At 32.5% G+C, this 13,769-nt stretch overlaps 1 protein-coding gene and 1 long non-coding RNA gene across 2 annotated transcripts; one reads left to right on the top strand and one right to left on the bottom strand.

Annotated features, from left to right (window-relative positions):
• Window positions 1-245: 245 nt before the first annotated feature.
• Window positions 246-3,591, bottom strand: LOC145129961 (two-component response regulator ARR14-like). The gene is made up of 6 exons (XM_079064802.1): window positions 3,084-3,591; window positions 2,275-2,427; window positions 1,787-2,197; window positions 1,623-1,699; window positions 682-1,401; window positions 246-569 (listed from the first exon to the last, which is right to left on the bottom strand). The coding sequence occupies exons 1-5, from the start codon at window positions 3,253-3,255 to the stop codon at window positions 682-684; spliced, it is 1,533 nt and encodes a 510-aa protein (XP_078920928.1). The 5' UTR covers window positions 3,256-3,591; the 3' UTR covers window positions 246-569.
• Window positions 3,592-10,544: 6,953 nt separating this feature from the next.
• Window positions 10,545-13,067, top strand: LOC145128806 (uncharacterized). Its single transcript, XR_013717106.1, has 3 exons — window positions 10,545-10,811; window positions 11,649-11,712; window positions 12,926-13,067. It is a non-coding gene; the product is annotated as an uncharacterized LOC145128806 (long non-coding RNA).
• The last annotated feature ends 702 nt before the right edge of the window (window positions 13,068-13,769 follow it).

Below are 13,769 nucleotides of genomic sequence, written 5' to 3'. Positions count from 1 at the left end.
GTATCTTTTATTGGGAGAGACTAGCTTTTCCAATAGCTAGCTTTTGTTCTTGCAATCTTTTAATTATTAGTTTGAGCATTGAATCCATATTTTGATTATCAGTTTCCTGTTTGTTCCTGTTATTAACTTCTTTTTGTAAGTCAAGTCATGGAAAGCATGAATTCATATAATTCAAGATCTAAATTTGGTTTATTTTACACATCTAAAAATCATTCATAGCACAATCATTCATGCACGATGCAAAGTAAGCAAGAGTTCATATTCTTCAAGATATGAATCGAGTAAAAACATTACGATACAATTCTACAGCTACCATACAAGAGAGACATAATTACAATCACTAAATCTTTGCATAACTATTGATGAATGAGCTACATATATAACCCGTAAAAACTTATATAATAAGATCAACAAGTCCCACGATTCTATGAACTTGTTCAATAATAATCCTACCTAACAACACTCTTCTTGACCTCTAAGAACACCGATTCATCACCTTCATGATTCATTTCTGATTTGTAGATGAATCTTCTAACCAACCATCTTGATATGTAAATCATGATCTAAACCTGTTTCAATTTGACAAAAAAAAAATCGATCTTGAGCATTAGGTAAATTAATTCTCCTTTTTTACTTTGAAAATGAAGTACACTTTTTATCTTTTCATATATTTATGTTTACCTATTCAGAGAAGACACTCATGAATTCAATATTCGGCTCTTGTTTTACTTTCTTTCCAAAGTTATCCCATTGATTCAAATTATTTGCTAAAGATTCATCTTCATAAACAGCAAACCTACTTGGAATCGAATTCCCTTTACCTACAAATCCAAGATTCTTCAAAGGTCCCTGATCAAGCACTTGAACACATTCACCAAATGAAATTTGTTTCTCAACCGAATTTACCAAAACGCCACTATTCCCCCCTTGAAAACTAACCGATGATGATTGATTCGGGACAACAAGACGCGAGGGTTGAACCGTAATCGCTTGTTTCTGAACCTGTTGACTTGGCATTACCCCTATTAAATGACCATTTTGCCCTCCCAATCCACCATAATTACCAATCATGTTGTTGGCATGCCATGAATGAACATCTTCTACAACGGGTTGTGAAATTTGCTTTGATGGGAGGGGTTGACCGTAATTAGATGATTGTAATATCGGTTGGTGGTCAACTAGCGGCAAGTTGACATTTCCGGTTGGCCGCCCGAAAAGTTCAGCATGAAGTGCCGCCAGTGTCTCCGGCGGGATTTGGCCGGAAGCCGCCAGTGCTTGGATCTCCAATCTTCCATATAAACCTAGTTTTTGATTTTGTTCTATGGGCCCACCAAATGAATTTTGACCCCCTCCTTGTTGACCTCCCACACCACTTAATCTCTTTAAGTATAATCTAAACTTCTGCATAACAAAATATATATATATATATATATATATATATATATATATATATATATATATATATATATATATATATATATAAAATTTTAATCACTTCACTATATGTTTTGATTGTAATTAGTTCACATATAATCTTTTTTGTTATATGAAATCTTGGGTATTGAGATCCATGGTTATTATCAAAAAGGTCAGAGCTTTATTGGAAAAAAGTCAAACTACACCTGCAAATGACTTGCAACATTTTCTCTAGTCAAACCTGGCACATTCATCAATTCAAGAATTCTCTTTGGTACAGCCTCTGAAAAAATTTAAAAAGTAACGTAATAATAAGATAAATTGAACAATTTTTAACAAAATAAATTAATAACTGAAAAAAAAAACATACTGTCAATTCCAAGTTGATTCACAGCACTAACGAATTGCTGATGCAACTCCACAGACCAAACAACACGTGGCTTTTTTGAAGCAGATGGATCATCACTTTCAAGTTCACAATCATCTTCTTCTTTAATACTTCTTCTTTTTTTATGACAAGTCAGCAACCCATTTTCTCCTCCTTCATTAACAGAAGAACCATACTCACTATCATGATTATCATCACCTCCTCCTCCTCCTCCTCTTTTGTGCTCCATGCTCCCTGAATTTTCATGTTCTTTATTTTCATTCCATTTTTTTCTTATAACATGTTGCCATATGTTCTTTAGTTGTTCTTCACGTATAGGCTTGATTAAGTAATCACATGCCCCATGTCTTATTCCCCTCAACACAAGATTCGTTCTTCCATCTGCTGACATCACTACAAAGAATAATAATAGATTGTGTTTAGTTTATATAAAAGAAAAAAGATTATTATAGATGGAAAAAAAAACGTACTTATGACAGGAAGATCCATTTCTAACCCAACAAGTTCAAGAAGCTTAAATCCATCCATATCGGGCATATGAACATCACTTAAAACCACATCAAATCCACCTTTTCTTTCCCTTAATATATTTAAAGCAGCAGTTGCTTGTGAGCAAGTTGTAACTGCAGAAGTTAACCAAATTAGAAAAGAAACAATCTTTATCCATACAGACATCATTACTCATTCAGGACTTAAATGGGAAAAAAGAAAGAAAAAGAAACAGCCCTTTAAGAGGTAAAGTAATATAGTTAAAGAAATTATGCTAGAATAGAACCATATCTGGTTATATAAGTAAATTAATCTAAAGAGATCTTGAATGGTAGAATCTTGAATCTAAAGGGTGAAATCAAGAAAGCCTATGAAGTACAAAATTCAAGATACAATACCATTATGTTCCAATTAAAAATCCAAAATTCAAGTTACTAAAGAAGTAAAGATCCAGTGTAAGCATTTCTAGAGTTCATCCTTTATTATTTTCCGCATATAATCCACTCAAGGTAACTCAAAAGATCAACAGTATTTTTCATGTTCACGTCATGTTAAGCAGTGATTTGATTACATAAAAATGCAACATTTAACCTTTTCATGGTGAAAACTCAAGGTAAAGTTACTTGCTTGCGCAGAAAGTGCTCTTTTTTTGTGATTATTGAAGGTAATCTAGTGTTACTTATCACTAATCGTGTTAAAGTTCTGAAAAGTGGATACTAACAGTTATCTCTAACAAACAGAGAAATATAACGTTCATACTGAAAGCGAAAAAGGAAAACAAAGTGTTTACCATGATACGAGCATCTGCGAAGCATTTGTTCCAAAATCTTTAAACAAGTAACATCGTCATCAACAACAAGAACTCTCAAACCCACCGGGAACTGATCTGACACACCCGTTGCAGGTTTTGAACTCAACGACCCGGACCCGGACCCGGATACGAAACTGCTCGCCGTCGTCATACCTCAAGTAAACCTCTCTTTCTGCAAAATCCAGAAGTGGGATAACATCAAAGGCGAAATTAAAGCGAAACCCTCGAACAATTTTGTTAGGGAGCAGATCTAGGGGGAGTAATTAAGGGGAATTCAGTTGTTTTAGTTGGTAGGAAGGAAATTGAAAGCAATGATTGAGAAATTGGTGTAAAATTTATTATGGGAAATTGAATTATAGGTGTGAGCGTGTGATCGATGAGTGAGGAATTGAATGTGTAGCAGTGGGGAGTACAAAGAAGACTGGAAGAAGGGTGATGAATTTAAAGAAATGAAAGGATAATCATAAAGATAGATAATAGTTGGAAAAAATCCATCAAAGTTATGTCCTTATTGGCAAACCCATATAAAAATGTGTTGAAAATGACTTGAGGAGTGGTACATACATACAAACTTTGAAAAATCACATCTTTGGATCTTGTAGTTTGGAACACTTTCTTGTAAGGCCCCTCAAACTAAAAAGTCTCTCATTGTTACGTGTTTTTAAAATGCGGACCACTCTAAGGTCCCGTTTGATAGTTTCTGACTGAGAAAGTGCTGATTGAGAAAGGTCTGGGTAAGAAATCCTGACTGAGTAAGAAACCATGTTGTTTGATTGTACATCTGAGTTCTGACTGAATGTGCTGACTAATAAAAAATGACCATTTTACCCTTTAAATGTAAATTACACACAAATCCTTTGAATATTCAAATAAAATAAAAGGAATCATTGTTTCTATAAAGTCATAAATAAATTCATTGTTTTTCAACAATTCAAACAACTCATTCATTGACCAAATTCACATTCATCAATCAATTTAAAGGATTGATAATCAGTCATTAAAGGATTGATAACTAGCCATAACACTTGGAGCAAAAACATCAAATATTAAAGGAAAACAAATGAAAAACTTATATGAATACAAGCACATATAATCTGAATAACATTCAACAGCAAAAGAACATTTCAACCATTCTCTTTTTCCATCTTTATTCCAAAGGACCATTCCGTGAGCACAAAACTTTGAAAAATTTTGCTTTCCTTGAAATTGAAAAGAAAAAGACCGAATTGTCCTTTAGACAAATCTGTATGACTCCAGCTCTTGTAAAAAACAGATCCTCTCATCCATAAAAACCTTCAAATTCTTATTCCCTTCAAATTCTTATTTGCTGGAATCTTTAATTCCATCCTCCAAACACAAATCATCTTTCGCTGGACTCTATAATTCCATCCTCCAAACACAACTATGGAACACATGTCTAATCATCTCATTACACTTGATACCTTTATTGGTTGTATCTTCTACAAAAGTTGTAAAATTAAAGCTTATAAGAGCATTCCAGATCAAGAGGCAGGTACGAACCTTCCTGATCAAACAGGAACATAACATCAAAAAATCGAAAAGAAGACAATTAATTCTGCTTTTCATGGTTTATGTATTCAGTATTTCATATATAAAGAAGACTTTTATGTTAAGGATAAGGGTGTGCATAAAGTAATATAAAGTCGTTGATTTTGTAGATGCCAATTATTATGCAGGTTCCCTTTACTTCTGTATGGAATTGCTATCCACTATATGAACATGAATTCAAGAACAAGAACAATTTTTGATTTCAAAACCAATTTCTGATTTATGATTTCACAAATCATATACAAAGGAGAAGGAAAAACAATATTTTGATTTCACAGAAAAAAACGAGGAGGAGAAAGAACAATATTTTGATTTCACAGGAAAAAAAACGAGGACATACCTGTTTTGATGTCTTTCTTGCGGGAGCTCGAATCAGAGGGAAGAGTGAGGCCGGTAGTCGAACTGAAGGAGGGACGTCGACAATAGAAGGAGCTGTCGTTGGCGGCCAATTTCTTTGTTGTTTCTCTTCTAGGTCACGATGGGAAGAAAGAAAAGAGAGGGTATGAAGGTCATTTTTTCAGTCAGCAGCATCTCAATGTCTGACCGAGAAATCATATGGGCCAGACGTTTCTGAGTGAGAAAGTGATTATCAAACACATTTCCGTCTGATCGAGTCTAGGACTGTTCACTATTTGGATAAAACCGAATTGTCCAATTGGACAATTTGGATTGGACTATTTGGTTCGGATATTCGGATTTTTGGATTGGTTTTCAACAAAACCGAATTATTATTTTGGATTTCAGATTGGTTTTGGTTTATAAAATAAGAACCGAATAGCCCAAAAAAACCGAATAACAATTTGTTTTGTATTTATTTTCAATATATCTATAATTATTTATTAATTTTATAATTTTTTTAAATAAGTTCAAAAAGTTTTACCTAATAAAAGACATTAATATGTACTTTCTCTCAAAAGTTTTTTTTATCTATTAAATAATAAAGTATAATATGCCTTCTTAGTGGTTGTTTATAAGTTTTAAATCACAAGTAAATAATTTGTTTTTACTTCTTCTGTAAAACTAGATCATATTATAATTCTATATCCTTATAAAATGTTATGGTTTTTGAAAACCGAATGATAAAAACCGATCCAACCGAATTGTAACTGGATCGGATCAGATCGGATTTGAATTTAGTTTGGATTATTTGGATCCATATTTTGAAAACCGAAATCTATTTGGATTTACTTAATTGGATCGGATCGAACCGATCCATCCAAACGAACACCTCTAACCGAGTCAGCCCAAATCGCTGACTCGGTCCCAGTCAGACTATAACAAGTAGGCCCTAAGGCTACAAAGAGTGGCTTAACAAGACCCCTTGACATAATAGGATTGCATTGGTCTCATATGCATGGGTCATCTTACATCTATGGTTCTTTTTTTTTTTTTTTTTTTTTTAAACTATCATGGGCGTTATGTATTTGTTAAATCAATCATTATAATATACTAATGATCACAAGAGGTTAAATTTTAAGAGAAGTGAAGAAAGGGCAAGGAAGGGTGTTGAACGACATGCTATTAAAAAATGTTGATAAATATTAAAAAAAGAAAACTCTGTAGTTTTTTCTAGGGGAAAAAATGACTGAGGTGATATATATATATATATATATATATATATATATATATATATAAAAGTTCAAATAAAAACAGAAAATAGTGTGAAAACGTAAAAATAATATGTTTATGTTATTATTCTATAATGAATGTTGTATATGTGTATTGTTGAAGTAATTCTAATATGAATATTAACGTTTGATTATTCATATATTCATTAGAATGTTATTATCCTATTATAAATTTATGTATGTGTATTTTTGTAATAAATTTTAATTTTAGTTTTAACATGCGACTATTCATTTATTCGTTGCTGAATAATGACATAAAGTTTTGGATACAAAATTCATTATAGAATAATAACATAAAAATAATGTTTTTACGTTCTCATACTATTTACTGTTTTTATTTGAACTATATATATATATATATATATATATATATATATATATATATATATATATATATATATATAATGAAGGAAATGTAATATGTGAATATTACAAAAACGAAATCGTTATATTGAAACAACCACTAGAAATTGATAGCAATGATTACATGGCAAGAAAAGAATTAGTATGTAATGCTAAGATACATCACGATCTTCACATAAAGTTGATGGAACATATTTGAACGGATAACCATAATAAACTTAATGAATACCATGTAGGTGATTTGGAAGAATAAGTTTTGGACAAAAACTTTCTTTTAAATGACTAGTTATGAATTTTTAAGTTTTTAATGTATTTCATATTTTCAATTAATGGAATAAAAATTAACCAAATGGATGATGAATATTAAAAAAGATAAATTATATTTTTAACTTTTATACAAAATAACAACATATGGTCCGACTGCAAAATTATGTTCTGTTGCAAAGTGGCTTATTTAATGGTTATTACTTATTATCGCAAAAAGAGTTATTTTTTTCTTTAAAAAAAGTTTATATATTACGAAATATATGATTTTTAATTGGATTTTTTTTGATTTTTTCTACATCTTTTGTTGTTTATATATCATTTTTAAGTTTTATGTATGTGAAGAAAATATAAGCTTTATATATCATATACATTTGGTTTAATTTAATATATTTGATTTTTCTTCTTCTTCATTGTGTTATATTAATTGTGACTTGGGTTATTTTATTGATAGAAGTTGATTTAGGTTAGGCAAACATTTTTGTGCCTACGTTGTCGGTGGTTACTATATGTAATACATTCAGAGACATTTTTAAAGAAAACATATAGCAAAGTATGCAGACATATTTTAACAAAAGCAAAGATAATTGTTTCTAAGCTTCGTCCATGGCTTTTGGTGGCTTTTTCAATCACTTTCATCCAGATTAAACGATGCGAATCACTTTGGAAACTGTATAGGTTTATAGAAAAGGGGCATGCATGTCTTCCAATTATGCATGTGGCGAAAATACCCTTGCAGAATAATTACCATAAATGAAGATAGTAATTAAAAGCCTTTTTGTTTTATTTCCTTGTTAAATCATTAGATTCTTTTATAGCCTTATAAAGACTAAAATGCCATTTAATAAAAGGGTCATAAACAAATTTATTCACATGTTTCATCCAAATATACATGTAGTAAAAAAAGAGGCAATCCAAGAGCAACCTGATCTTAATATTCTTACTGATGCGAAATTCTATCTACGATTCCTGCTAATGACACACAACCTACAAAGGCAGCAGACCCAGAAAGATTGCAACTATAATTAGTTTTACATGAAATACCGAGAGCTCCCAGATTTAAAGTATTACCTTTTGTAAAATTTCCAATCAAATTCCAAGATAACCCTTTCTTTTTATTATGCTCTCTTAACTCTATTACCACAAATTCTCCATCCAACTGTTTACTTTTAGATCAAGAGCCTGCCAGTTTTGGTGTGCAATGGGATCAATTTAAAGGAAGTGTAGAAAACAATTGGTGAACAATAAAGACAATATAATTAGAGAATCCACATGTAGAGAATTCCAAAGTTTGGGGGTTTCTGCACCTTGACAGTTATGTCATTTATATATTATTTCAAATAGTAATTCATATAATCATGCAAAATGAAAGAGTGTCAGTTCTCAAGAGGATAAGAACATGCAAATTCATATCATTTAACAGTTCAAATCAATATGTTATATTTTACAAAGAATCACAAATCATCTCTGGTAATAATATCAAAAAACATAACTACATCTTCTAATGTTAAGACTTCTATTTGCTGTCATCTCTTCAAAACTTATTATCTTTATAAGAGAAATCCGTCTGAATAATGACTATTTGACCCTTATGATCATGAAGGTTAAAGTTTAAAATTAAAGAACTAAAAAGTAAAAATTTACCTGAAATATGGTTAAAGCTTCATTTAGAAAATATGATACTTATCTATTAGTTGATCAAGTTGAACTATTATTCAATTCCATTATTCTTTATACAGTATATGATTGTGTTTTCTACAGCCTAATTATAAATCAAAAACTCTAATCTAAGTATGTCCATCAATCACATAACACCTATACAGAAGACAAATGTATGAAACTGATTATAACAGATACATACCACATATGTTAGAAGACAAATAAAGCGACTTCAATAACATTCTGCCTTATTTAATGCAACAATCTTAACAATTCCTAAAAAAGTAGAATGAACTATAATAATTTGTTGAGGGAGAAATTAGTAAATGGAAAGGATTAATTAATTACTATGTTTCACTGCAAGTTTGTATTCAATCAGAGAGAGAACCATACCTCATATTTACACCGATAAATTTTGATAAAGAATTGTAACCTTCACAAAGACATTGGTGCATATAAACTGGTATTTTGTTTCTTTAGCAGCCTGACAAAGAGATTCAATTAGTGGTTCTAATCTAGAGAAACAAATGAAATATAATTTGAATATGGAAAAGAAGAAGGAGAAGGCAGAAGATCTAGTTATTGGGCGAAATATATTTTGTGTTTACCTCGAAAGCGCTAGAGAGGACCGAGAGGAAGAGAATTTTGATAACGTGCGATAATCATTTTATACAACGTTTTCTATGCTCTCAAATCCATGGGTGGAGGCAGACTTGTTGACGGCGGCTGAGAATTTATGGAGAACCGAAAACAAACCAGTTAGAGGTGGTGTTTTAGGGTAGAAGAAGTCAATGAAATCGATGGCTTCGTTGGTGACATAAATTTTGGAGCTGCGTTGCTTCCTTACCATACCGATGAAGCATAAGAATAGAGTCGGAATCAGTGTCCTTTTAACCCCCTGTAAGCGTTTGATTGGAAGCATGGTGACGGACGATTTTGGGCATACATCTGATAAGAAGAATGGATTGAAAAAGGGCTCAACACAAATACGTCGATTGACACAGAAGACCCAAAAAAAACAGCGCGACTGCCCCAAATCGAAGTAAAGAACGGAAAAAAAAGAAACAGAAATCAACAAATAAACACCTGAAGAATATGCGTCCGACAGAGTAGAGAAGCGGAAGAACGGGATTAGAATATCCAAGGCTCCAAGAAGAAAGGGTGAAAGATCGCGTGGGAGAAAAAACAGATACATATAAGAACGTGAGCCAGAAGCCGATGGTAAAAGTTTAAGCCGGTAAGGGGGTGAAGAAGAAGAATTATGATCGGAAGAAGCAATGGAAGAGTGGATTTAATATGGAATCGGTGTTTCTAGAAACCTTGAGAGAAGCATTGGATAGAAAAGAGGAGTGAGAAACGCAGGTGGGAAAGAGGAAGAGATCAAGACGTATCAAAAGACAGTGTGTATAGGCGGTGGGTTCACTGAGGAAATAAAACGTATAAATCAAGCCGATGACAGTGCCATTGAGCAGCCAAAGAAAGAAATCAGCTGTGACGACCCAAAAATCCTTCTGTTAACGATGTTAAACTTTGTTACCCAGATAACAGTGGTTGTAAAGTTATTTCGATTCTAAGCGTATCAATTGAAATAGATTAAAAATATATATTAGTATCTAGAAGAATTAATCAATTTTTAAGAATGGAATAATTTAACTATTTAGTTTGTAGGAATATCTAGTTTAAATTTAATCAATTAAAGATATAAATAATTCTAAGGTGTTAAACGTCAAAAAGAAAACAAAAATATGAGCAAACTAATTAAAATGAAACAAAGGAAACTTTGTGAAGCATAGGCGTGCGTTTTAAAAAGTTTAGAAGCTAAAACCGTTAAAGAAAAGGGTGCAGGGACTGTTAGGGAACGTTGACCAAATTCTAGGGACTAGATCTGTAACTTGTACATTAAAATCCCAACATGAATGTAAACCGACGCATATTTCGTTCCACTTCAAATACGAGAGTAACTGGCTGATTTATTCGTTTCCTTTATTTCCGTTTCGTGCGATCGATCTACCGGTGACACACCTACTAAAATTGATGCCCTAATTGAGGGGCTGCTGCAATTGTTAAGTGGGAGAAAGTGTGACAGAGAAAAAGAAGAACTTCGGCTGTAGAGGTTCCCGACGAGGCCCGGCGAAGTTACGACGAACCTAGGATTCTGGCAGAAACATCGTTAGGCAGTGCGAGAGTGGCGATTGAAGTGTTTTCTGTCATTGATCGATTCACAGTAAGTTTTTGAGTTTGAATTAAGAGTCTTATAAATTTAGAGATGCATATATTTATGGTTTTGTCCACCTAAATATCAATATAAAAAATATGCTAACTGAGATTCATAAATTGGTACTATCTGGTCGACACACTCATTAACTTAATAGATACGGATCTCATGTTATTGAAATAAACCTGTTAGTGAGTATTGATGCTTATTAGATCAAAGAAAGTTATGGTTTAATTCTTATGGTTATCGCCTAATGAAGTCTTTAGAGATGAGGTAATAAATATAAGTGGACAAACTCTCAACGTAATGACCTTAATATTTAGGAATATTTAATCAAAAACTGAAGCATGGATTATAAATTACGGTATATGGCATGAGAATTTTATTACGGTATATGGATTCATAATAAGCACTCATAATAAAATAACTTAAACTATATGATTAATTTGAGTAGGCCTTATAGTTTTATAAAACAGACTACTCGTGATTAACCATGTTTATTTATCCAACATCCTTGCTTTAAGTCTTGACTAAATAGAAATATTCATGGATAGATTAAATATGACTAAAAGTAAATTAGAATTTTAGTTATTTTAATATAGTTAATATACAATTTTGATGATATGGGTTTAGCTTTAGCATTCTTTTTATATCATTATATTCTATTATGGAGATTTGATGTCATAAGAATCTGTAATGTTACACCATGGTCTTTAATAAAAATGACAAATTAATCTAAGAATAACACATGATATAATATAAGCTAACAATTTCCATAACCATTGAGATGCGAAATATTATGAAATAATATAATCTAAACTAAATATGATTGTAATAACTGTTTAGGTGTTTGCTGATTAAAGGAGCTACAAGTTGATATCTTAGAGAGACGGTATTACGGAAAATCAAGGTGAGTTCATAGTTTTAACTCACTAAGGTTGCATTATCGAAACGTGCAATCCGTAGATGGTGATTTGATTCACTTTAGGATGACCATGTCATTACTTGTGCTTGATGATGATATGATATTTGTGATGCTAAAATACGCTTTGTGCTAATGCCATGATATCACCTAATTGCTATGTTGCTTACACTTTGATGTACTTGATGTATACGACATGCTAGTTTAAGTTACTTGAAATATGATGTATGGTTATGTTTTGATGTTATTGGTTATGAATACATTGCATGTTTAATACACATTTATATGGTATGCATTAAATGATTTACTTAATGTATAAATGACATTGCGGGGTTATGCGTAGTGGGTTTGGGTAGTTTGATGATCTTTGCCTAAAACCTTATCCGGATCATTGAGGGTGCCTACTAGGTTGAAAGAGTACCTATAGGAAGAGCTATAGCCACAACGGTGATTAGTTGCCGGTCTTTCTAGACGACCGTGTGACACATGGTTTGCGGGCACTTCGGTGTTCGTGGGCTGGAGTGATGTTGGTCCCTCGTTCGCGGCCAGCGCAAACATCACGTGGGAATCGGGAGGTGTATCGTTGGAATTTGCACCGTTTGTACCGATCCTGAACGACACCGCGGGGTACTTGTACTTTGCAAAGTCGGAGTAGCGAAAGTGGAGTCACGGGGTTGGTGTTTCGGGTGGAAGTCATGAGCCACTTAGAGCATTCGGTTGGCCGTGCACACAAGTAGTGAACGGGGTGTTTCTCTTGGGTTAGGTAGCACTAAGAGACACTTTTCTATCAATCGGTTGGATAGATATAATAAAAGGTTGAACATGTAACAAATGGTTGGTTGCATATTAAAAGGTTGATTATATAACAAAGGTTGGTTATTAATAAAAGGTTGAACATTTAACGGTTGCTTATATATGAAAGGTGATTAATTATATGCTATGCGGTTGCTTATGTGGTATTTGGTTGATCATATATGTTATGTGGTAGAATTGTGATTAAACATAGATGCATGTATGCGGTTGAATAATTATGATATGCGGTCATTTTCTAAGTGGTATTTGTCTATCATTTTTATGCTTAATCATAAAATGAATGATTGACCCATTTGGGGTTTGTATGTTTTATGTGCAACTTTTTGAACTCACTCAGCAGGGGCTGACACTTGTATTTTTTCTCATTTGTGCCTTATGATTGGTGCAGGCAGTTTAGAAGATTGGCCTTGGTGAGAGGGGTTCTTATGGGTAGTAGATTTATATTAACGATACCACTCTTGGACACGTTTTGGTTCTTTACTTTAAAGTACTTTGTTTACTTTTAAACTAGTTAGAATCATGATTTTGATTTTGGAGGTAATGTTGTGATTTGAAAATGTTTTAAAAACTAAGTCTTTCGCTAACGTATTCTGTTAAATAAATGTTTTTAAAAAAAATTATGGTGAAAATCACGACGTTACATCAGCCACCATCAACCAGCCGCCGACCCATCGGCTCCAAACCAGCCAGCCAAAAAAGAGCTGGTTTGGTTAGCCTCTGACACTGACCAGCAAGGACCAAATTGTAATATTAAAAAAGAACCGAACCAATTGTGATATAGAGCAAATAGCTGGACCAAATATGTCAAAAAACCAACATATATATTAGTGACGATGGAGACAATTATTAACTTGAGCGATTCTGGGTCAAGATATCAACTGTTTATTTATTAGATAGAGGAATTAGGACAATAATATTGTTTTTAATGAGAAAGGAAATAAAATCCAAAGTCATGAACGAAGTTGAAAAAATGACTCTTTCTTGTACCTAATTTGACCAATCAAAATTTTAAGGGGATGAATCTATTGGAACTTAACCCAAAATGGATTGGGATTTATTGATTGAATACAAATTATAATTGTTTAGATAAAAAAATCAAAATCAGATGAGTTTAAATTAAATTAAAGGGTTTTAATTTAGATATAATGGCCCATAGAATTATAATGGTAAAACTTTTGGGGTTTTATGAAACAAAAAAAAGGTAAAATGCACCCTTTTGGCTGCCTGTGTGG

The sequence above is a fragment of the Lactuca virosa genome, chromosome 8 (genome assembly GCF_052849685.1).
Source record: "Lactuca virosa cultivar CGN04683 chromosome 8, Lactuca_virosa_CGN04683_v6, whole genome shotgun sequence".
In the NCBI taxonomy this organism is placed as follows: Eukaryota; Viridiplantae; Streptophyta; class Magnoliopsida; order Asterales; family Asteraceae; genus Lactuca; species Lactuca virosa.
The sequence above is the reverse complement of the archived record's forward strand: the minus strand, read 5'-3'. Positions and strand labels throughout refer to the sequence as shown.